This window comes from Equus quagga, chromosome 17, assembly GCF_021613505.1.
Source record: "Equus quagga isolate Etosha38 chromosome 17, UCLA_HA_Equagga_1.0, whole genome shotgun sequence".
In the NCBI taxonomy this organism is placed as follows: Eukaryota; Metazoa; Chordata; class Mammalia; order Perissodactyla; family Equidae; genus Equus; species Equus quagga.
The window spans coordinates 29,218,533-29,244,278 of record NC_060283.1 but is presented as its reverse complement, the minus strand read 5'-3'; the positions used below and the strand labels follow the sequence as shown (position 1 = coordinate 29,244,278).

Here is a 25,746-nt window from a genome sequence, read left to right as displayed (position 1 = left end):
TGTCCTCTTCTGAAGCAGTGGCTGGTTTTGACCAAACTGCATCCACACTAAAGTGTTAGGTTTACCTAAACTCTGAGTTGCGGCTCTTTGCTTTTTTAAAAGAAAATGGCAGCCCCAAAATTTACTGATGAGCGTATTTTCTGTAAAGAAGATTTTAATAACATTTTGAATATGGATGTGATGTAGACTTGACTTCAGGGGAAGAAGGAAAAGTGTCTTTTCAAAGGAAGCGTCCATTTTCAACAATTTAAATAAATTGCTGACATCGGTGGAAAGAATTGTGATGTATCGCATCTATGTATTTTACTTACTTAAAATCAAATGTTTACCTCCTTTCTCTCAAAAGAAGTAAAAGAACAGTTGAAGTAGTCCAAGCCATTCTGCTTGATACATGGCTACCCCGGAGTCTGAAAGAAGAGCCCGCCATTCCCTTGGTGGGTCTCCATGCCCGTGTGTACACCTTCACTGCCTGAGGAGCGCATCGTCTGCGTGTGCTCCTACTTTTGAAGACCACGCATTTTAGTTCTGCAACATCTCTGTTAAATGCTTGCCACCTACTTCCATAGTCATTGCTTTTCCAATAGCAGAGAAAAGCTTGCTGTGTTGGACTTACTGAAAGACTATATGTTTGTATACTATCCTTTATGAATGATTTAAGGAATTTTTATGGCCTGGTAGTCATTAGAGTTATTCACCAACTATTTCTAGCTTTCTTCCTGGGCACCTGGTGAGGTTGCACTTCCCTGACCCCTTGAAGTTGGGTAGAGCCATGTGACTTGCTCCGGCCATTGAAATATGAGCAGAAGTGAGGTTCATAACATTTAGGAGGAAGCTTTAAGAGTCAGTGTAAGATTTGCCATGTTCCCTTTTTCTTGGATTTGACAACTGCAGAAGCATAGAGATGATGTCTCACTCAGATTCCCTCAGTGAGAATGGCATGGAGCAGAGTCCCCCAGCCTACTTCTGATGGACAAGTCACGGGAGTGAGAGATAAACCTTCGTTGTTGTAAGCCCCTGAGATTTGGGAGATAGCCCACACGGGCTGATTCACAGGGATAGTTTCGATTATACATCATTTCTGTCCAACTCACTAACTTTAAATCATGAGATATGACTCCACTATGTATCTAGGCTTCCCAGAAAATATTCATCTGGACACCATGGTTTTCAATCCACAGAATTCTCCAAAAGGAACACTGGAGACCTTTACTATGAAACCAACACTAGTTTAAAATGGAAATTGAAGGAGAGGCAACAACCAAGAGAAATTGGAATCCACATTTATTGATGAGAGATATATACAGAAAAGTTAAAACACTTAGTGAAATATTGGATTCACAGATTATTTCCAGTATATAAAGAATGTCCAGTTATTTTATACATGAAATGTTACAGTAATCAGTCCACATTGTAAGAAAGCTTAGAAAGCTAAAGGTGAAAACCAAAGACCTCAACTACCCTAAGTGCGCTTTGCCAACAAGGTGTTTCCTAGTACCATGTATAAGAAACAACCCAATAGTTAGTTGAAGTTTTTCATTGTTTTGCATTCATTAGTCTTTAAACACTATGTGCTGTAGATGCTATGTGCTACCTGACTTTAGACCAATGGAGATTATGAATGTGAAGGAAATATTGCTATCTTTCATTCTGGACATACAAGAATCTCCCAAAGGGCTAGCTTTCTTTCACTAAGCTTTCCATCTTGAGTTGGCAGGAGTTGAAGAAGCCACATTTTCAAGGAAAAATTTGTCTGTCCATAATAGATACCCCCTCACTCCAATCACTGGAGAGGCCACTGAGAATCAATATGCTTTGTGCCCTCAGGGAATCTCTTAGACTTCACTCCTCTTGTGAAAAGAGAGGGGCACTCATGTTCCAAACTGCACATGGCCACTCTTCTCTGTCCTTGCAGAGGAGAAGGGAGTTACAGGAACGATAGACCCCGCAGCATTCCATTTAGTGATCGTTAGACAGAAAGTGTGTTTTAGGAGACAAGTGTATAATTGCATTAATTAACCTCATCTTCAATCACTCAAAACACGCACACAGAGCTATCAGGTAGAGGTCATACTCCCTTCACATATATGGGATCTGTGCTTCATCACTTGCCTTTCTGCAACCCCAAAGCTGAACACTGACGGTTCTTGTGCTTTTACTGCTCTAGCTTTCTACAGACAACTGTGCACTTTGCTACCAGATTGTGCTTTTATGGGATTCCACTGGCGTGGCAGTCAGTCAGTGAATGTCTTTCCTGTACCCTGACTCAAGAAACCGAGGGGGGGCAAGGCTCTTCGGAACCTTTAGGTCAGGAACATCACGATCAGTATTTGGCAAGCAGAGAGGCAGACCTTTACCTGGACAAGGACATGATAAAAAACGCAGAAGCAGACTAACCTTCTGTCTCTCTGAGCCCAATCTACCAGGCGAAGGAGGGTTGTAGGGAGATGTCCTCATTCTAAACCTACCTAAGGCTAGATCATCAAAAGTTCCACAGCTGCGTTTGCCAGGCGTGATGCAGACAGCCGATGACCTTTCACTAAGAATCATGACACGCATCCAAGTTTCCCGTGCCCTGAATTGCATATTTACAGAGATGCTGGACACACACAGGCTTTCAAACAATCATCAGTACAAATGATTCATAGATAAGTTCTTCACTGATATACAACCCCAAATCACATTAAGAAAGAGGAGAAAGCATTCACTACTAGGAAACTAAGAAGGAAAAGAAGGGTTTTCAAAATGGCAATCCACACATCTACTACATTTAAATGAACAGCCAAAAATAACATTTAAATTAAATTACAATACAGCTATACACCATTTCACTGAAATTACACATAGGTATCTACATTATAGCTACACCAAGTGCGTAGGCACTGTTCTTCATGCGTGAACCAAGTGTTACTGCGTACACACACGAGTTTCATGCTCGGACAGCTATCTGCCCTGGAAAACCACACAAACAATCATTGCTAGTTGAGGGCACATTGAATCTGTTTGCTTAATGGGAAGCAGGTTAATACACATACCAATAAGCTTTCTATGTAACTGACTATTTTTTTAAAACATGACAAAGCACTAGCCCTACAACCATATCAGAAAGTGTGTTTGGCGGAAGGAAGGCTGCTGTCTCGGCAGTGGCTATTGATTTGCCTTTTGGGAAAATTACATAGATTGTTATTCACCTGAGGACGGAATCCACCTGGGCTGCTTCTAAACAACTTCAGCGTGACCCTAAGGCCCCTCCTCCAGCCCCAGTGATAGAGTATTGCTTCATAGCTGGTACTAATGATTTTTTTGTCTTAAAAATATGTGCTCAATTCACATAACGATGTGACATTTACTACCAACTTTCTTGGCAAGAATGAATTATACATCTATTCTGATTTGTTTCACAGCACTCACCCCAGTCTCTGCTGTTGCAGGTTTTCCTGACCCAATTTTCACATAAATAATTAGGAAGGCATGGGAGATTCTGAGACAGAAAGGATCCCACTGTTATCACCTTATTTTTCTTCTTCAAAAAAGCAAAATTAGAATGCTTAGCTGGAAAAACAGGCCTGATGTCAAAAGTAAGGAGTCAGCACCATTCCTCGAGTTAAAAGGACTAATTGCTTAAACGCACATCCTAACCAGCGAGGGGATTTAAGCGATGCCTTGTTCCTTACGGTCAGTTTGTTCAGCGCATCGTGAAGGGCTGGGTTCTTAAATTTCTCGAACATGCCTGTATGCTCAGGGAAGAACTGATAGTTCTAAACTGCTATAGAAACTTCCTGTGCTCTGATTAGTTATAATTCTACATATGTGGATTTATAGAAAATACCATAAGAAAATATCTGTCTGCAAAATTACAGATACTAAATAGATTAATTCACTCTACACTGAGTTCTTTATGATTTATGAAGAATAGATACAAACCTATACCACTATTAAAGGCTAAATCAATATTAAACATATACTATCCAGGACTATAAATACATTTTCTCATGCTCTTTATAAATAATAGCAAAGGAGCCTAGGGATTTGTTTTAAAAAGAATGGAAGATTGGGTGGAGGAATTTGTGAATTTGGGGTGCAATACTGATCAAAGGGCAATATATCGTCCCCGGTAACGTAGATTCATACCAGGAAGCTAAAATATATCTGCTGGCAGCAAGGTCAAATTAGATTCACAGTTTGCCAGCTCTTTCCTCAAGCCTTAGAAAACAAATAGAAAAACAGTATACAAAAATCCTCACAAAAGTAGTTTTTTATATACAAATCTCTATATTGACCAGATAACCTGATCTGTGCTGTGCAACGTGGAGATGCAATGCTGAGGTTTCCCAGGGGAAGGAGGAAAGGAGGGAGTTCAGGTAATTTATGGAAAAATCTGGATGTTAAAGGATGCCTAGTAGGAAAAATAACTCTCATGGAGTTTTAAGCAAGCAGAGTGCCAGCTTTCTGATCACACATCTCCATGGGGAGAAACCTCAGAGATGTGTTAGACCAACTTCCTTAGCTAGCATGTGCATTTCTCTCCTACCCAAGGCAACAGGCCGTTTCTAGGCAGGCTAAACGGTTGCCATGAGGAGAAACGGAGCCCCAGAAGGAGGGAGGCTCCTCCTGCATCATCCCCATCTCCACGGAGGATGATGGCAGGCTAACAGTCCAACTGTTATGTTCCAACACCCACCCAGAGATGAGGGTGTCTCCAGAGGAACCGGGTACCTGTTGCTACCCATCCTCTGGGTCAAGTGCTGACTCTGCAAAGCAGGGGGCTCAGTTCCAGTAGAAGATTTTATTCTCAGCACAAAAGCACCCTGCATAACAATCATGAGGACTCTTTAAAATATCAAAATAGATACTTGGTCTGGAGGTAGGAAGGTGAAGCAAGGCTGGCCAGAGAAAAAAACTGGTCAGCAATCATTCAGGATATTACTTAGAGTGAAACAAGAGGTTGGGGGCTTCCCTTACTCTTCGGTAGGGTCTTATATGGGTCAGTTAAGAAATAGTCTTTTTCTTGCTGCCATTCCATCGGGTCTTCTGCACTAAAAATTTAAACAAAAAAACCGCCACTAACCTAACCCTTTTAGTCTTGGCTTTACGTTTCACGCCTCCAATCTAAAGCGCTGAAGTCTTCACTGGCAATAAAGGTGCTCACAACACAACACCAAACTTATTCTGTATTTAGCAGAAGTTCGGACAAAGAGCAAGGATGCAAGTAGTGGCCCATTACAGCAGTACCAGAAAGTGCCAGAGGTTGGTCAAAGGCCATGGCTGGTGACATGCCCCTTGCAGACAAACCATGCATTTTATCTACCCTAGAAACTCCTTGGGCATTGAAGAGGGTGACGATAGCCAGCACAACTCCATTCTCGTAAGATAGAGCTTCTCTACCTGTGCCGTCATGCCCACGATAAAGGCAAACCAGGTGGAAAACTTGAAAATGAATTCAATCAACATCCCTGCATATCTCTCCAGTGAGAGGCCCTGGCCCGGGCTCACTGTGTGCATGGGCGTGTGTGTCTGCGTATAGGTGGAAAGACAAGGTATTTACAGACAGTTGCTGTTATTGTGTAAGCCTTGCACCAAATTTCATAAGAGTGTTCAAGTTTATTGGCCAAAGACTCCCGAATTCCCATACTTGGCTGACAGTTAGGGCTGTTTGGAGAAAACTGTGTGTTTTGGGCATTCGGAGTGGGCTCTGTTGCCGCAGAAGGAAGGATGCAAGGCCGTGAGTGAGGCTGAGAGTCGACTAGTCCCCTCACGGTGACTCTGGCAACATCGTTGCCTGAGCTCAATTGCTACTTCTGCTGGGACAGTGAGTTAGGCAAAGGGTAGTTTTATAGAAGGACGTCTGTTTGTGTCCCGAAACACCAAACCATAGACTAACATGGCCATCTTGCAAGCCTGTTGCAAAACATCAAATGGAGAGAAAGCCTTGAATTTAATTTCCGCCAAGTAAGATGAGAAAAATGCAAATATTTGTTACGGTGGCTCCTTCTGACTTAAAATATAACATAAATGAGTAAAATTTTATAGTAGTAAACCTCTTATGAAAGAAATTAAAGCAGAGATAATAGGGCTGGGAGGGGATTTTAATCATTTAATCCAACACTTTCACTTGACCTATGGGAAGAAATGGGGCTTGGGTGTAAAGTGACTTGTGTGACCTCTGTAGCTGAAGATTGGCAGAGTCTAAGTCAAATGTTTCCTCTAGCCAACTGCGTTCTTTCTCCTCATCTCTATGCCATTACCTGAATTTGCTGCGTTACGCTGTTAAATTAGATACTATTCAATTAAGATTCTCTGTCATCTAGTCTAAAACTAACCCTTGCAAATAATGCGTATGATCATTTATTAAATTGTGTTTTAAGCAGCAATGATGACAAGTGAAATGAAAAGACAGGAGGAGGAAGAGTGGGAAACTGGGTTTTCCTTCAGGGAAAATCATAAGCAAATGTTGCATGAGCAGCTTTGAACCCACTCCACCCAAGGAGAATAATCCAACTGCAGTGCATTCTGCCTGGGTTGGAACTCAATGGCCCTTCTTCTAGGTTTTAGCCAGGAATTACCACAGATACTGAGACCATTAATCTTCTCTGACAACTAGATTTACAAAACTCTCACTTCAGAATTCCTTCAGGCTCTTTGCTTAAACTTAATCTTCTTAGGGTCCCAGACTTTAATGTTCAAAGATCAGGTCTTACAATAACTGAAAAGTCCCACTTGGTCCTTTCTCTTGGCTTGGAATGAATTCATCTGGAGAATAAGCAAAACAAAACCAGCAACCCAGACAACTGCATGGCCCCGGGAGCTTAAGAGCAGCAAAGTGGGAAGAGTCACCTCCAGTGGGTGTAACTGCGGAGCGCTTTGACTCATTAAACCAGGCACGAGCTGCTGGGACTTGTTTATCCAGAGTCTGAGTTATGGAGAATTCTCTCTGAGCATGAGCCCCTATTTGGATTTACTGCTGTATTTCACGTGTAAATATAGCACAGATAGAACCCTTGATTCTGTCAAAAATGAAATACTGTACCATAATTTTTGCTGTTGAGAACAAAGGCAAGTGTGATATTTGAAAATCATGGCAGGACTGGGTTTCCTTTTGGGGACCCAGTAGATGAGTTACCCAACTCCTCCAGGACTTCTTGACTAGGTACACTTAGAAATGACATACTTCTCCATGCACAAGTGAAAATGACCTGAGACTCTCTAATCAATTGGTTGTTGGGTTTCCCGTCATTACCTCCCAGGAGTCATCTCCATTAACTGAATTTCCCCTAAGCTTTTCTCAGCTCCCACCAATCTAAATCCAGGAGCTAGGCATTTTGGCACCCTTTCTTTAGGCTGACCAGGAGTTGGAGAGGAGAAGTAAATATTTGTCTTTTACGGGACGTGGTAACTTCTGTAGACAGCGAGACTACTGTCTGTGTTTCCACACCCGATAGGAAGTAAAGGACGGAATCTGACATCTACTTGGTTCAGATCTCGTCGCCTGAAGTCCTATATTGGGAAGCCGTGTGATCTAGATGATTGCCTTCATTCTCTGAGGCTCTTTGTGTGGGAGTCACATCCTCAAAGAGCCAAGGTAAAGCCCCACGTCGAGAGAGAAGCCGTTCCTCTCACCGACTGCCACTGAATTGTAGTAGGTAATCACAGGATAATTCCTCTTGGGATTCTCAACAGGGACAAATGAGAAAGGGGAGGATTAAAGTCTACTTAGTTGATTTTCTCCTGAAATGATTCTGATTCCTAAAAAGAGTGAATGAGTCTCCAACAAAATGGTGTTGCTGAAGCCGTGACTTACAGACCTTACAGGATGCAGTGTATATATCTGGCCTGCCACGTCTGTATATAAATATAATATTTGTGCATCATCAAATATTAATGGACTATTACAAGCATCCCTATCTGTGTTGGACCTATTAATATAAATCTCTACACATAACGGACAGGTGATGCATATCCTGTTTAGAAAAAGGTTGTTAGAGGTACATTCTGCATCTATTTGTTCTGTTCATGGCACGTACGCTGGGGAAGGAAAACCCCAACGGGCATGGCATGAGAAGAATGAAAGAGGCCTAAAAAAAAACAGAGGACAGAGTCACGTTAGCTTTATATAATCCTGAATTTTCAGGCTAGTCCTCAATTTGAGAAATTTGTTTATTTTTAATATGATTTGTTGAATTTCCAGATAAATGTGATTTCCCTAAGTATATTCTCATGCAACTTATTGCATACAGTCTCAACTCAAAACACCTGCTTTGTTAAAGCTGTGCACCTTGTTCCTTCTGAACGCACTGTCCCCTTATATATTTATAGGCTAAGTGGATAACTGGGAAAAAGCGGAAGACGAAGGAAATACGGAAGACTTACAGGCAGATTCTTGGGAAGATGATCCTGAGACCACTCCTTCTAGAAACGTGTTAGTGTGTACAGGTGCTAAGCTGGCCTTAAAGAGCAAAACCCACAAGCTCCTAGATGCCTCACCTACATCCTTCTCCTCACCATAACAAAGGTCTTGGGAGCACCACTGCAAGACAATCCTTAACAGTTTCACAGCTAAATCCAGGACCTGTCCCCTTAACCCACAACATCTGCTGTAAAGGATGCAGTTTCCACTACTACATGTCAGCATGTCCTTGGCCACTCTGTCAACTGTCCATCTAATGAAAGGGAAGACCAATGCCATTAAATAATAAAAGCAAAAAGCTGCTTAATATTGCTCAGTAGTGATCCTTATCCAAAAATAAAACTAGGGCTTAAGACACAAAAACAACTGGAACCTCATGTCTCTTGCATGTTCTAAAAGTATCTGATTTGGAAGAGAAAAATCACAAGGAGTAGGTAATAAAGAGTATGTGGTGTCCATAAATACCCTCTCCTCAGAGACTCTGGACTCTGACTATTCAGGAATATCTCAGCGTCCACCTGCCGGCCTCGGATGACCACCCTACTCCCACATGTGGACCAAAGTTCTACACACTCCTTAGAGGTTGAATGTGCTTTACTTCCCAATGATTCATGTTCAAGTCCTCAGGAAACTCCCAAAGCCAGCAACCTTAGGAAAATACTGTGGGTTATTCAACAGAAAATGGTAGTATGGACACTGAAAATTTCAGCTTGCATGATCAATCATTCAGGAGTCATTGGGTGCCTAGAGATGCAAGGCACTGCGCTGCTCCAATTATATTACTTTTTCCCCCAAACTTTCACAGCCTTGAAAAGAGTCCATCCGTGAAGCTGTGTAGAGTCATCCTGTGTTCCCCTTCATGGTTCAAGGCTGCCTGGACTGTGCCACCAGAATGTCACCTTTATAGCGTTTTGCACGCATGTTTGTTCTTTGCTCCTTTGCACAGAAAAGACTGGGGAGGAAGATCGGCTCTGCTTCCACTGTGTCCTAGAACCGGGGTTACGTGCTTTGATAGAATATAACAAAACACTTTCTACATACTAGATAACTAAGAGCATTTCGTTTCTGTTCCCGTTTTTATCGTGAGATGGTACTAAAAGGAGCACAGTCAACCCAACTGTCCTCCCCATGTGAGGAGAGCAAAATGATTAGTCTTCTAGTTTGACAAGAATATGACTGAAATAATTTGGGGATTAAAATGGCTTTTTTCGTTGGAAACCCAAATAAGAATTTGATGGATGAAACAAAGAAATTGAAGCATAGATCGAACACTCACTCCATTTCACTATGCCGCGTGATGCAAACCAAACCTAACCAAATCTGAAGATTCGAATCTGGTTAAAGTTTACGTTGACTGTGCCCCTTTACTATTGTCAATATATACAGTGGATATGTGCCAATTACATCCTAACCCATTATCAAATTTAGAGCAAATGATGAAGCATACTTTGGAATTTCAGTTGTTTCCATAGACTAGATGGGGAAGAGCAGAGACTCAGTGCTCCATAATTGGCTGCCTCTAAGAGTGTGGCTCCCACCACAATGCTCTTTGAAACATTCAGCTTCAAGAGTAGACAGAAGATAAATTGTCCAAGTTCCCTAAGACAGCTACTTTCTTTTAATCAACATAAGAGCAAAATCTACAAGACATTTAATGCGATTTACTTCTAGAGGCTTCTAACAGAATCTTTTGTGCATGACAAGGCAAGGCATGGAGAACGCTTGAAGGAAGACCGCACTGAGCATCTGTCCGTTAGCCCAAGTCCCTGGAGGGGACCACACTGCTTTAGCTGTGTCCCCTGGGAAAAGAGCAGCCACGTTTCTGCATCTTGAGGGGAAAGGGAAGCTGGCAAGAACGCGTCTTCAGTTCAAACCGATCCCTCCAGCAGCATCAGTCCAACAAAAATACGGTGAGAAATTAGACAGTTACGAAGCATCATTTGGCAAAGACACAGCACCCTGCCTACCACCGACCCACAATAGGTCCTCTAAGCCTCAGCTAACAGATTAAGTAAACGTAGAAATATATGCGTTTTTTTCCATTTTAGAGAAAGCTTGTTTGTATCCTCTTTTACCATAAGATATACTGGGGTGTTTGTTCAAGAATTTGCCGATCCTTATTTTTCCTGTTTCCAAGGTTCGTCCTCAACACTGCAGTCCGCTGACTTTCCATTGGCTGCCAGAGTTACCTGAAAATAATTATCATCAACATCCAGCTTACAGGTCACGAACCAGAAAACCACCCCGTGGGTTGTGTGGAGGAGCACCAGATCCAGCTTACACTACACGACTTAAACGTTAGTTTTAAATGTCATTCCTTCCAGATGGATTTTGAGCTGGACTTGGTTTCCAACATGGATCCGTGAACATTAAAATATACATATTTGCCTTGGGGGGTGGGTTGAGGCACTAGAGAGACTTTGCAATTTGGAGGATAACTTCTACCACGCTTTTAGAGTTGTGCGGGTGTCTAACCACCGATAGACCCATCACAATAATGTAGTCCTCAAAGAATAGTGTCCTTGTGCTACTCCAGACAACCACAGAGGAAACGACCCCAGAGCTAGGCAGCCAGTGCTACTCATGCATGTGAAGGGTTCAGCTGCAACGAGGCCAGGCGGATTTTACACCTGTTCAATTTAAAATCAGAAATCACGGTGGCCTGGTTACCAAATGAGCTGCCCAGGCTTTAACAACTAAAGAGAAAAGGGAGAGATTAAAAGCCTGGGATCAGTGACGTCGATATATGTCAATCATTTCCATGTAGACCTTTAATGACCAACTATAATCACCAGACTGTCTATATTATGCTTCCCCGGCTCTAAGCGAACTGAACCCTTACACAGAACAAGAGGTTGCTCCCCTCCACTTCTAAGTAGTTTTCCTAGCTTACCTTCCATCTGTCTGTCCTCAACGTCATGTGCAAACTTAAACCCACGACTGATATTCCACATAAGGGAGAGACTGGATTTATGGAAGCATTGGGATATGGAGACACGACAAACGCAGCAATGTTTGAAAGAAATCTGACTTTCTTCTTATCAAGTGGAAGTGAGATGCATGCATTACGAACACACACAACGTGCTAGGAACAGAAAATCAAGTGCCCTTCACGAACTAAGCAAATCAAAATAAAAACTATTCATGCTGCCAACCCCCATGAGGCCCCCACATTTTTTTTAGAAAGACCATGCAAGAAGCAATGACTGCCCCACATGCAGTTATTCTGATCAAAATTAAAAAGCTACCGCACAACTTCAAACTACTATTACAAGGCAAGAGTTTGAAAATAGAGATCAATGTGACATAACAATGCCTGAGGGGGTTAAAGTTTTGACCAGAGCTGCAGCAAATTTGTTTCCCCTTCAGTGAACGGTCAGGAAAGACGGCCAGGGACAGACTGTCTGCCTGGAGAAGCTGCCTGATCACTGCAACCTTGAATGGGCCTATTTGGCTGTGCAAAATTATAAATCAGTGTGGTGCCTTTGGAAAACCAGACAGCTCTTAGGAGTGGGGGACAGGGTTAGTTTTTTGGGTTTTTTTTGTTTTTTTTTTTAAATACTGGGGCCTGTGTTTCAAAAGTAGCTGGGACAGCAGCTTTTTGGGCATTTCTTTTTCTGCCTCGGTTAGAGGAGTCCAGATTCCATTCTGCAGTCCATTCCATCCCTCTCTGCTCCAACCAGCTTGGTAATAGAAAAAGAAAAAGGGGAAAGAACTGGCAGTAAACACTGATGTCTCCCGTGTCAGATTTTAAAACAGTGAGACTGAGAATGGACCAGGAGGAAGCTCAAAGGCATGAAGAAATGTGACTTAGATATTCTGGGGAAGTGTGCAAATTAACCTCCATAGCTCTGGCTGCCTCCTTCCCGCATCGCTGTCAGCTCAGTTGGTCTGGAGGGAGAAGAGCCAATATGCCTCCCCGAGCAAAGGCTGAGGACCAAACTAACCTTTACTGAGCTGAACCCATCGCTTCATCAAGAAGCGCAAAGAACTACAATAGTTGTTAAACCAATATGACCATTTCATCATTTCCATGACCTGCTCAGTTTCACCATGTGACCTTCTGAATGCTAATTCCCCAACGAGTTTGCAGGTGGTTGGCTGGGTATTCAGTGATATGGAGAGAGTGAGCCACTACTTCTATGGAATTGTCCAGCAAAAAAAGGTCATCTGAAATAAAGCATAGGGTCAAGATGCTAAAAGGATACATTCCACAAATCCTTATAGAGCACCTCGTGCATGCCAGGCACTGCTTCAGGTGCCAGGACACAGCTGTGACCAGTGGGGACACGGTCTCTACAGTCTCTTTCCTCATGGGCTTACTTCCCAGGGATGGGGGTAGTTCACAACATCTCCCTTTAGGGCTTGAATTGTTTTGTTTAAAAAATAAAGTGAATTTCTCCTCATGTGCTTGATGTCCCTTAAGAAAAAAAAAATCCAGGAAATCTGAAATCTAAACACCATGTCTCTATATCTTCTTTAAACGTGTCCCATACAATATTGTTAAGAAGCCTCTTGAGAAGCTCCAAATGGGCCACCCTATAGGTAATTAACCACTAGGATTCTTCTTATATATAATTGAAAAATTAAAGAATATATATGGTGATTTCACTTTGTTTCATACTACTGTTTCCTTGTATGGCAGTAATTTGGGATCAAGCCTTATCTCCACTACAAAATTGCACATTCATTTTGCTGTCCTCCCATGCCTAATTCAGGGCTTTGCAGATAATGGGCCGTCCATAAACACTTGATGAATGATCAAAATATAGGAGCTCACAGGAATGAGATGGGGGTGCTCAATTAAAACTCATAAGGCACACAACAAATACTTAATGTAATAGAGCATAAAGCCATTCCATGGGAATGCTGATCCTGGTTGACACAAGCTAATATTTTGATGGGGGATAATCCGGCACATTCATTTAGATGTGGGAAACACCAAATTTACAGGAGAATGGAGCATACCCTTTAGGTACATCTGAATTTCTAATGATTTGAATCATTTTCACTGAGTCAATTAATTTATGCAATGGCCTCCTAGCACGTGGGGTTCCTCCCTGATTTGTATCACGTTCCTGATACAGAGGGGATGAGCAAAAGACGGTGGCTGGTCCATTGGACTTCTGGGTGTAAGTTACAGTCCAGTAAAGAGAATTGCTTCTGTGTTATCCTTAGTCACCTGGCAGAAGCCATGGTGCATATTTGGAATACCCAGAAATAACCAGGAAGAAATCGACTATTAAATGAGATCTTGTCAACAGCAATCAAAGGGTATCAGAAATCTGCGTGGGGTTTGGACTGTCCTCAGAAGCTGCCTGGAACCATTTTAGCAACCCAACCCCCAAAGTTGACTCTGCTCACCTGCCAGGGTTTCTCCAAGTTTGCTTCACTCTGGTCATGACACTCTGTCTTTGACAATGTCAAGTTAATTACAATGAAGGCTAGACAGAGCCCATCGAGCTTGAAGGCTTAAGACGCAACAGCTCAGAAAAGAGTTCAAAACATCCATGTTTCAGGAAAGATGGTGCCGCCAGGCAGTGTGTGAAATGTAGTGTTTTTTAAAAGATATCTATGGATAATTGTCCTGAAGGATAGTTATCCTTTACTTGAAATTGATTCCCCATCCTTGGAGCAAAGTCACTGCTGAGTCAAAACTCACCTTCCCACAAAAATAATTACAAGAAAGATGGTTGCGCAAAGTCATGTGGGCACATTTTTTACCAAGATGTGATATACAGCAAGGAGGAATACTTGTGCTATACAAATCAAATAATTCTGGGTATTATTCTTGGTGTTTCACTCAAGGAACAGAATATTTGAAAACTAGCAAAGCCCTGGAAAACAAATTCTTGGGCAAAATATTCAAGAAAACCAATCAAATTTGTGGGGCGGGTGGATGGGGGAATCAGAATGACTATTTCGCATCACATGGATGAAACAGGCAACTGATTAGCTCTTTCACTGTTAGACCTGTTGATTTCCTTCCACGTTAGACACAGAGTTAGATGACGTGGGACTCATAAAAGCTTGGGTTACATGATTCTTTAGAAGGACAAATGTGACAATAATACATGCAGGGATTTTGTGTTTGTTTTAAGAAATTGAGCATGCACTATTATATACAGGTCTCGATATCCATGAATGGGAAAGGTACCTTGCACTCATCTACTATGACAGAGTTGTGTGCAGCATAGACACATTGACTAGAATTGCTTTCCCTGTGGTTCTTCATGTCATCATAAATGGACTGAGTCTTGGTCATTTCAATATCTTCATGCATTCGGTGCTGGGAGTCAATGGTATCCAGCTCAGACTTGGAGAGGTGATAGACAATCCCGGCCCCGAAAGAGTCACCCACAACATTGACTGAAGTTCTCATCCTGTCCCTGGGGACAAAGAACAAAAATTGTTTAGTGAGGAAGCAGTGTGACGTGGTGGTTGAAAGGTCAAGGTCTAGACCCAGAGAGACCTGGGGTTGAGTTCTGGCTCTACCTTTCCCTCTGCTTGATCTGGGGCAAGTTCCTTCACCTTTTTTGACTTTATTTCCTTGTTTGTCAGTTGGAGACGACAATCATACTTCTCTCATAAGCTTGTGTGAAAATTAAATGAGATAATGTAAGTAAATTGCTTAGGAAAATGTCTGATGAATGATAAGTACTCAATAAACAATAGCAAAGAAAAAGGAGGAAGAGGGAGGAAGAATTAGAGGGAAATAATGTGTCTGGATCTCGGAATTAGTGCCCAGGCTCCAGATACTCCTAGCTGTGTCCAGCCGTTCCTCTTGATTTAAACTCTTCCTCAAAGACTCTAATTTACCTATGCTTATTTTATTTATTAATTCTACAGGCAAGGCCACCCGTGAATTCTCCCATAAGAGATAATTCATCTTTCTGTAACGATCAAAACTAATGCTGCCTTTCCCCCCGCACCCCAGTGTCCTTGCAACATACACATTACACAGATACAGCTTTGGGGTAAGAAACCCAACCACAGTTTTCTCCCTGACCAATATGTGTAGTGACTATGTGTCCTGGAAAAACCAAAACACTTTTTCTTGCTCTCTCTATTAACCTAAAATAATTGAATCTCCCAGAGTGCCTCTTGAACCAGGAAGTGTTAAGAGAAATCCTTCCTCAAATCTTGCCTCTCAAGCTGTGATTCAAAAAAATAAGATGGTAGATAACTCTCTTTCTTAGAAGGTCAGCACCAGGAAAACTAAGTTCTGAAGAATAAGTTGTGTTATCTCATCCATAAGTTCAAATCAGTGTGAAGAGTCCTTTTGACCATGTTTATGAGATTCTCAAAGTCCTAAAGAGAAGGATGCTGGAAAACTACAAAAAAAAAAAAAAAAAAAAAGGAAGGAGTTTAGGTAAAGATACTGCTGAAACATTTTAGTCCAGGACACTCTAACCTTCAGTCCAAAAAAAATGTGAGGATACTAGAATTAGTTAAAGGCAAAGTGGAAACCTTGATTGGTTCTGGGAATAAAGGCCTAAAATAAGTTCTAGTTGCGATGATCAGATCTATCTCTCATTAGAGAATAAAAATAATGAAGCTGCACTAGGAAGATTTCGCCTGGCTCCCTCGCAAGGAGCTTGTGAGCCAGCCATCTTTTGATTTCAAACAGGAAGATGTTGCCCATGAGAAAATACAGATCAGAGCCCGACTTCAACTCTCAGGGGCATCTTTCCGTCTCAGAAAGCTCTTCTCCTCCCACCTGCTTTGGAGAATCTGCCTCAGGGTGACAGAGTCTGTACACGAATGAAGACTGGATCTTGAGGTCACCCACAAAATCAGGCACTTGACATGCAGATTGCAGAGAAGCCCCAGTATAAGGGTAGGAGAAGGAACACATGACAGGAGTTGAGAAAAAGCCTGGACTCTGGAGGCAGCCGGACTTGCGTTCAAAGGCCAGCTTTTCCCCTTACCTGTCAGACAACCCTGATCATACTCGACATCTGGGAGCCTTAGTTGCCTAGTCTATAAAATGGAAAGAATAAAAATGCCCACTACATAAGGACTGCTGTGAAGATTAAAGAAGATAACAAAGTGCTTAGCACAGTTCCAGACATTTAGTAAGCACTCACAAAACATTAATTATGATATGATGTGTATTCTCAATATTAGTATTAATCTTATCAAGTCAATTCAAATATATTTTTGGCACCTCCTATGTAGAACATCCAAACATGCCTAGTTAAGCTACTGTCTCCCCCTGAAAACATGACCCCTGTTGATAGGACAATTCCTGTGGAGGCACTCCTAACCAACCAGTTGTGTTATCTGTCCGTCATATAGCTGTGGTCTACTTTGTTGCTTTTTAAATATACTTTTGATCACTCCCAGCACGTGTTCTGAGTCACGCACCCAACACCCTTGACCAACTGTTAAATTACAGAGCGCTAAAGTCTTCAAGAGGAATGCTCTGAGTACCTACTTATCTCATGGCCCAGAAGAATCTGCCTTTATTGGCAAGTAGAGGGACCAAGGCTGGTGGTGATGATGAGGATGGTAACTACCATTTATATCAAACTTCACATGTGTAGGGATGTACTTTATAGCTACTACCTTATTTACTCCTCACTACAACTCAAAGTACTATTATCCACATTTAAGAGATGAAATCACTGAGGCCCAGAGAGATTGTCTTCCCAAAGTCACACTTCCTAGTAAAGTCATAGAACCAAATTTGAACAATGTGGAGAAGAACACACAGTCTAGAACCCTGCAGGTGACTAACATTTAAGGAATGGGCAGAAGAGTAAGCCTGCAAAGGCGGAAGAGAACTAGAAGAGGGTGGGGGAAGCGTGTTTCAAAACTGAGAGGATGGTGGACGATGCCGATTACTGCCTGGAAGTCAGGTAAGATAAGGAAAAGAAGTGTCTCTTGGTTTTAGCCATAAAGAGGCCATTCCTGACCTGGCAAGGATAGTTTCAGTACAGAGGCAGGGACAGAAGCCAGCTTGCCATGGGTAGAAAATTGAATGAGAGGAAGTGCAGACATTTTGTATAACCAACTTATTCAAGATTGGCTGAGAAATGAGGGGAGAGAAGGCAAATGGAAGGAGACAGAAGATAGAAGAATTTTTGGTTTGCTTTTGAGGCCACCAGGGGAATGTCTGACCAACTCTGGGGAAGTCCAACTCTGACCAAAAGCAGGATATGGGAATTTATGGTTCACGTGTGGAAAATTTCTCCACGGGCAAATGCTTTCATTTTCTCTCACAACCAGCCCCGACTGTTCATGAAACTCTGCTGGCCTCAGGAGCTTTTTGGTTGCTTGGTAAAAAGAACTTCAGAGTGTTTGATCCTCTCCTTGGGTCTAGATGCTGCATGTCAAGCCTGGGAGAAGGGGGCAGAGGTGAGAGCAGAACCTCTCCCCGAATGGACCCACTACAGATAATATAGCTACTGTTTTGAGGCCACCAGGCTTGACTGAGCTGCTACACATGGAGGCCCTGGTCTGGTTCCCTGGAAGAAAAGCAATTGCCAAGGGGCTCTCTCTGTTTGCTTTCTCTCAGTATAGACCCTCTGGCAGGAAGATGGTGGGACTGTCTGAAAGTCCTGGTTCTCACCGAAGAACAGAGCCAAGGGAACACGGTCACTCAAAACTCATCTGGTCCCTTGCATTGGATTGAACCATACAAAACTGCCATTTCTATGACTCCAAAAAAGTCAAACATTGGCCATTTCATGTGATTCAACTTAACATTCGTAGAAACAAACCATGATGTCTGCCTCTCAGAAGGCAGGGTGCGCAGTGTGGCAGAAGGTCACCTGAGGCCCCAGACCTGAGGAGGCTGGCAGGACTCTGGGCATCTGAGGGCTAAAGCCACATGAGGTTGGGAAGGAAGGAGGGCCCATGGAAGCACTGGTTGAGTGGGAACTTTGGATTCGAGCCTGGATTGCAATCCTGGCTCCAGCAGGATGGGTTACTCAGCCTTTGCCGTTCAGCTTTCTCATTCGTATAATACAGGCAGTGACGCCCGCCTCTGGGCAGGTGGAGAAGACACTGACTACCAGTGTGACCAAGTGCTTGTCAGCCCAGAGGTCCTCTGCTAGGCTTCAAAGCCCTGACACAGACTCAGGGCTCGATCGTTAGCTGCTGATTGTGGTTACCGTTATCGGTCTAAGGGAAAAGGGGAGCAGATTGCCTCCACTCTGATTCTCCCAAGTCTCACACATTGCTCTTTCTGCACCTAGGTCACTCTGCTGGGATTTTTGGACCATATCTGTCCCCATGACTAGACTAAAGCCCTGTGAGGTCTGAGACCATGTTTCATCTGTTTATGACATGGGGCAGGGGGGAAGGGGGCCGGTCGGCGGGTGTGGACCACGGGAAGAGGCCGGTGGGATGGATTGTTAGCCTAAGAGGTGGAAGCAGTTTAACTCTGGAGAGAGAACGGTCATGTGGTTGGCTATTTCAGTGGTGAAAAGTTAGGATGCAAGCCAAGGTCTAGAAGGAGGAGGAGCGAGACACAGAGAGGCCGAATTTCCTTGCATAGAAAACGAGAGAGGTGTCCTGAGAGCCGGGGGAAGACACAGGGACGAGAGCGGGAGGCCCAGCAAAGGAGGGAGAGGTGGGGCTGAACACGTGTAGACAGAAGCTCCTGGGTGGGCAACACCAAAGGATTTTTTTTAAAAGAAAATGGGTGCCTAGTATTAAATTTTTGTTTTCTGTGCTACCTGAAATTATTAACAGTGATTACTTCAGAGAAAGAAGACTTGAGATTCAAGCGTAAGCGAAGGGAGAACTTTTCTTCTTTGTCTGATAACTCTCCTGAGCTTTGCCCCGTCTTGTTTTTCCATGAGCATATATTTCTTTTGTGCTACATTAGAGCGTGATTTCGCTGCGCGGAACTCTGGCCACACCCCCAATCTCCCCCTGCCCCCAGCCCGACCTGCAATGATACTGCCTGGAGTCAGGGTTCATTTTAGGGGGCAGGGAACGACTTAGTAGAAAAGAGTCCCATCCCATGATGGGTTGACATAGACTGGAGATAAGGGAAGGCGTAGGAAAGAGGACTCAGTGGAAGAAGAGCATCAAAGCAAACAACTTAAACGGAATCTGGAGACGACCACCCAGAATCTTCAGAGAGACGGTGGATGCAGGAATTGGTTCTCTTTTCCCCCAGACGTGGAGTGGGGATTAAATCAGTTATGTGCCTGTGTGTACATGCATGTGTGTGTCTTAAATAAGGGAACAAGAACCCAGATGGACGGGCCTGGAACCCCCAAGGAACAGCCAGATCGTTTGGGTTTCAACCCCATTTCAGCCATTTAATCTCCACTAAATTGAGATGTTTCTTTGCTCTGAGCCTCAGTTTCCTCAGCCGTAAAACGGGGATAATACTTTTAGCTGCCTCATAATTTGGTGTGACTTTTAAACAAGTCCATGTAAAGTACTTAGAACGATGTTTAACATCTAAGGGGCACTTGCTAAGTATTCGCATCGGTATCCTGCGTCCTTTCGGTCTGTTTTCACTGAATGGATACTCAAGAAAGAGCAGAGGTGCACATATACCCGCAATCAGGAACTCCCGCTCCCCCTTCCCTGTGTCTAGTCCATTGCTTCTGGAAGCAAGGTCCCTTGAGGGCACCGTTGGCATCACCTGGGAACTTGTCAGAAATGCCAGTCCTTGGGCCCCATCTCAGACCTGCCGAATCTCCAGGAGATCTTGGGGCAAGCTCAAGTTTGGGAACCAACGCTCTATTCCCTCCAGGGAGGCAAGCTAACGGGGAGCTTCAGAGGCCCTCCTGCAGGGTGGAGGCTCCTTAAGGCCTTCCTTATAAGTGCCATCTCAAGCACATCCCCCAATTAGCGATGTGTCCCCGGAAATAATCTCACCAGCAATCTGATAAGGGGGCATGGATCCACTTGGGTTTCACTTTATTTTGGCTTTTTCTTCCCACCTGTGGCCAGACCCAGTTATTTATCACCTCTCACTGGTACTGGCTCCCGGTTTTCACTCCATCCTGCCTCCTTCAGAGAGAGGAAGGTATGGGCGAGATCTCCTATAAACATCCACCAAGGATTCCTGACACAAAGGGCTCCTTGCACACTGGGGAAGGTTCTGGTTTTACTAGCCCTGCTCGTCTGGTGTTCAAGGACTTGGGCACTTTTCAGGGCCCAGAATCTTGGTTTTCACCCTGACATTTACAGAGCTGCTCAGCCTGCCCACTGAAAAGCGTCCAGGGCTTGGCGGGCAGTAACGAGGCTGGCCGGTCTCCAGTAGTTGGCAAACACTGTGGCACATTAAATGTCACTGCAGGCTTTGTTTGGTTTTAAAACTGGAAAATTGCTCGAGTTATGAAAGCTTACAAACCTTACCTAGAGAGGAAAAAGACATCCCCCCTTTCTTCTTCTCTGCTTTTCCTTCACAGACTACTTTACGAGGAAATGACCGGCACACTGTCCAACTCATCTCCCTGCCCTCCTCACGCTAATGGGCACCCAACGGCCACGGAGCCCATGACCAAGAGCGTGTTTCCAGAACTCCTCCTGCTGGCGGGAAAGAATGTGCCACCATTACTAATTCAAAGCAGATCTGACCTAGCTGCAGATCCCCATGCACATTTTCCCAGGATCCTCTACTTTCCCTTTTTCTTTTCTCCTTAAAAGGGACGTTCATGCTTATTTGTATACAAACATCCAATACCAACAGAATCCTAGTCCAGGTCTTAAAACTAGCAAGGCCTTCAAGGGCGTTGGGTCTAGACTCTGCTTTTAAGCTGATAAATTACTGTTCCCGCCGTACACATGACGCAGCTCAATCTGGAGATTCGGTAACTTGTCCAAAGCCCTACAGAGAGGAAATGCAGAGCTGCGGCCCAGGGTTCCTGCCTCCTTGCCCTTCTTCCCTTGATCATAGGGCCTCCCTCTATCTGAGATCAGACTCCAGAACTAGAGGAGAGCTCTTCATTCACTCCTTCCTTTCCAGCTCCAGCCTGGGATCAAGTCTTCTCGTAGACAATTTCATTAATATGGTTAATCCGAATGTATCATCACTTTTTTTGCTCGGCCAACTCCCTTCTGCTAGCACGTTTCAGCCCTGGAGTTAGGACGCCCTGCTCTCTGTGCAAGTGTGAGCCTGTAAGCACCTGTGTGGGGCAATCAGGCGGACCGGCCCTCTTCCTCCATTCGCTAACATCTAGGTCAGAGTAGGCAGGGTCTTGAATGTTTCATGAACTGACTTTCATCCAACAGGCCTGGAAGCAAATGACTTGAATTCTAAGAGTGACTGAGACCTTGACTGTCCCCACTTAGGCTTTTTGTTTTATTTTAAACCTGGGAGGGGAAAAAAGCAGGTCATACCAAAAATTTTCTGGAACCAGGGTGACCTCAATAGGTCTGTCTTCGTCCTTTCCCACTCTGGACTTTCTGCTCCTCCCCACTGTGACATCCGCTTGTTGCTAACTAGGAAGCTGTATGGGGTGGACTGAAGGGCCCGGACCTGGCCACACAAGCTCTCCTGTGGCCCGGGTGGGACACTTGACCCTTCTGATCCCAAGTTTCTTCATCCGTGAAACACACCATAGGGCTCTTTATGGATTAACTATAAACAGATGTAAAGAACATTGCGGTACCCACCAAATATCAGCTCTTTTTCTTCATTCCTGATAATATGAGTGCATTTTTCCACTTAAAGGCATTGGCATTGTAATGGAAGGGGGGCAGCCTCTATAATAACAATTTTTAAAAAGATGCAAGTCTAATGGTGGATTTCAGGACCCAGAAACAAGCACAAGAAGACATTAGGCAATGTGGTGGCAGCAGGCAGGGGACGCTCAATGACAACATGAGGGCAGTAGGTTCAAGAGGCAGAGGACTCAGTGACCAAAGTCACAGGGGAGGCAGGTGGGAGTTAAGAGCTCCCTCTTTCTTCTTGTGTGCAAAGGCCCCTGGGCATCACACAGCAACTCTGTGCTTAACTTTAGCATGCATTTATTGAGCTCCTACTGTGTGCTCTGTCCCCAAACCATTGTCAATGTCTTAATTTCCCCTTTGTCCTCCTTCCCAACCAAATCCTACCCCACAACTTTGTCTCTTTCATCCTACTCACTCTCAATCCGTCCACCCGCACGCCATCACCAAATCTCGGCTGTCCGCATGGCTGCCTTGTCTCAATGGACGTCCTGAGAAAGGCTGCCCTCGGGGCCAGCACAGGGCACAGAGAACAACCAAGCTAGCACGAGGGACCATGCTGCCGCCCGAGAGAGACTGGCAGGAACAGATAGGAGGTCACTTCATTTGCCCTTTACCTTCCGCTGAAGGTGTTTCCAAGGTCTTTGTCTGGCAAGGAAAACATCGGTCAGGAAGGTGCAGGACCCTCCTCGCAGCCCTCCTGGATTGAACAGATTATGTCCAGGGAGCCACTTCTCATTTCCAACCGAAACCTCCAGAGCAGGCAAGTTTTACGGAGAGAGCAGGTTCCTTCTGGACCCCACATGTCCCTCCTCCCTTCAGCCACCTGCATGTTTCTCTCTTTGCAAGGATGCGAGTAGGGGAAAGGAACTTGTTTTAGCATGGGGTAAACTCAAGTCCATAAAATGTGGCTTCTGGCTCTAAGAATCTATGCCAATAAATGTCAGAAAAATGTCACTGGCATGTGGGGCTGTTTAAAAAATAAGTGTGGGCATTTTGGGCCTCGGACCTCTGCGCCAGCACTGGTCACTCTGCACCCCTGACGTTGAAGTCATTGGAATCCCCCAGCCCCTGTCATTTAGCTCCAAGACTGCACAGGGGGCATCAGAGCACATCCACAGAACATCAGAGCCCAAACTAGCCCTTAGCAAGGATCAATTCCAATCTCCCTATTGGGGACCATCTGGCTAGCCCGGCCCACCTTTGTGAATGGGAAGTGAGTGTCATACACTGGGAAAGGTAGCAGGGCTGTGTGTACACAGTCAAGTTCAATCTTCTTTGCATGGCAGCCGAGGCTGTCGATCTTGCCTCACTTTCCGCCACTCCCTGCCTCCCACTTTGTACTCCAACAATACTCCACTCAGAGGCCCCCGCACCGTTGCCTCGGCGCCTGTGTGCAGGCTGGCCTTGACTGGAGTATCCCATTTCCCCCTCCGCCTCCGCACACCTGGGTAACTTCTACCCTCCAGTTACGATTCCGCTCAGCTCTCACTGCCTTTAGACGCTTGAATATGGCCATGATTATGAATGTGGTGGCCTCCAAAACCAAGCAGACCTAAGGTCAAACCTCATCTCATTCTCAAGCCACTTCACCTCCCTACACCTCAATTTCCTCATCTATAAAATGGGAGAAATAAGACCAGACTTGAAGGTTGTGATAAGAGGAAGATGTCATATGCTCAGCATAGTCGCTAGCACACAGTGATCCCTCAGATTCACTAACCATTTTCCCTGTTTCCTGATTTCTCCACTCTGCCCTTCCAACCAAGACTGGGATGGGTGCCTCTCTCTATCACTATCCTTTTATGTTTGTGCTGTTTTAAAACCTACTTTATTGAAGTTTAATTCACAAAAAAATAAAATGTACCCATTTTAGGTGCAAGATTTGATGAGTTTTGACAAATGTAGACACCTGTGTATACCTGTGCACATGGAACATTCTATCACTCCTAAAGGTTTCCTTATGTCCCTTCCCAGTTAATCCTCACACCCCTACCCCTGGGCTCGGGCAACCACTGACCTCTTTCTATGGCTGGAGGCTATACTGTCTTTCCTAGAGCTTCCTACAGCTGGAATCATGCAGTGTATACTCTTTTGGGATTTGTCTACTGAACATAATGTTTTGAGATCCTTTCATGCATCAGTGGTTGGTTCCTTACATCTGTGCTTTCAACCTTGTATTATAATTTATCTGATTCCTCCCCTAGACTGGAAGGCCCTCAAAGATTCTATCTTTTTCTTCTTTGGCTCCCAAGTAGGCATTCAACAAATGTTAGAGGGAAGAAGGGAGGGAGGAAGTGAGGGAGTTGCCATGGGGATTGGCTAAGATCTTGGCTGCAGCCTTGCTTGTTGTCCACCCCTGGGAGGTAGTACTCACGTCCCCAGCAGAACCCCATCTGCAAACACTTACAGCAGCCAGTCCACAGCCACCAGCAGGCTGATGTCCTCTGTTGGCAGGCCCACAGCCGTCAGAATGAGGAGCATGGTGACCAGCCCAGCACTGGGGATACTGGCGGCGCCGACGCTCGCCAGCGTGGCAGTGAGGCTGTGAGAACAGAGAAGGCCAGGTCATGGGAAGAGAAAGAGGCCTCAGCAAAGCCACCCCTGGCAATTTTAAGCTCCAATTTTCCCAGCAGTCGTAAAATCCCTTTTCCTTCCCAAGGAGTAGAGAAATCTAGAGTACCAAGACCCTGGAATGAGGGTCTATTTGGATTCTGCTCAATAAACTCATGGATTGGAGCCTTATCCCCATATCATGACATCCAATTAGCCTAACAGATCACAGGGCTCAAAGAAAGTAAGCATGGCTGTAAAAGTAGGCAAGGAAATATTAAAGAAGAAAAACAAATCACCCTTAATCCTCCCACGGGAACACCCCTGCATTCATTTCTGCTTACACCCCTGCGTCTCTGTGAGCACCAGAGACTTCTGGACTACGTGGCAAGAGTCTGAGGAGGCCACTGCCAATGTTAACATGAGAACTCAGAATAACAAACATCCAGACCCAACGGAGTGGACATCGGGGGAACAAATCAACAGATTCCAAATGACATTAAGCTTCAGATGCCTGGACGTTTCCCCATGGGCTGGAAAATACATTATTCAGAAAGAGGGCGCCAAGAAATGATAATGAAATCACTAACAGGAGGTTTTCTTTTTGAAGCATCTCATCCTTTGCTTTCCAGGTCATGCTAAGGGCATGCCCAGCACTATTTCGAAGTTGTCTCTGGAAGAGAGTTTACATAGGGTTCAGGTGCCCTGTCCAGGCACTGTGGTCCAGCAGAGGATAATGACTTTTTTTTCCCTCTTTTCTGGATGCCATTTATAAAAGCTGTCATTTCTAAACGGAAGGACGTTTCTGAAAATATAGATTCCCAACTTGCTTTTGTGGGTGCTGAAAAGAAAAGGGGGGCTGCTTTCTTTGCAGTTATACAATTCTAGAGTTTCTAGAACATGTCCTCTGGCTCCAACCTGAGAATCAGTTTCCTGAACTGAGTTTAACCAAGTCCAGACCATCAGTGTGCCCAAGCACAGCATTCCGGGTCTTACAGTCGGGAGAGACCGGAATTTATCTCACCTATGAAAAAACGAAAGCTGTGCTATTTATCCATATTGCCATCCTTCCCAGACTTAGGCCTGTCCCAGTAAAGACACCTCCCCTGGGTCGGATCTACAGAACCCATCTATGCTCTTCCCCT

General features: G+C 44.3%; 1 protein-coding gene and 1 long non-coding RNA gene across 10 annotated transcripts in view; one reads left to right on the top strand and one right to left on the bottom strand.

Annotated features, from left to right (window-relative positions):
* LOC124228877 (uncharacterized) overlaps positions 1–8,382 on the top strand; it is a 16,633-nt gene extending 8,251 nt beyond the window's left edge. The window contains exon 3 of the long non-coding RNA XR_006885806.1: positions 8,311–8,382. This is a non-coding gene — a long non-coding RNA (uncharacterized LOC124228877). The remainder of the gene's footprint in view (positions 1–8,310) is intronic.
* Positions 1,666–25,746, bottom strand: part of SLC1A2 (solute carrier family 1 member 2) — a 134,814-nt gene continuing 110,733 nt past the window's right edge. For 8 of the 9 annotated variants that reach the window (XM_046643856.1, XM_046643857.1, XM_046643854.1 and 5 more), the window contains 3 exons: positions 24,459–24,593; positions 14,559–14,790; positions 10,844–11,486 (listed from right to left, as the gene is read on the bottom strand). In XM_046643856.1, the coding sequence (XP_046499812.1) occupies positions 11,286–11,486; positions 14,559–14,790; positions 24,459–24,593 (568 nt within the window). In that variant the 3' untranslated portion in view covers positions 10,844–11,285. Of the gene's footprint in view, positions 10,591–10,843; positions 11,487–14,558; positions 14,791–24,458; positions 24,594–25,746 lie in introns of those variants that run through there. The other variant, XM_046643860.1, reaches the window with a different exon arrangement.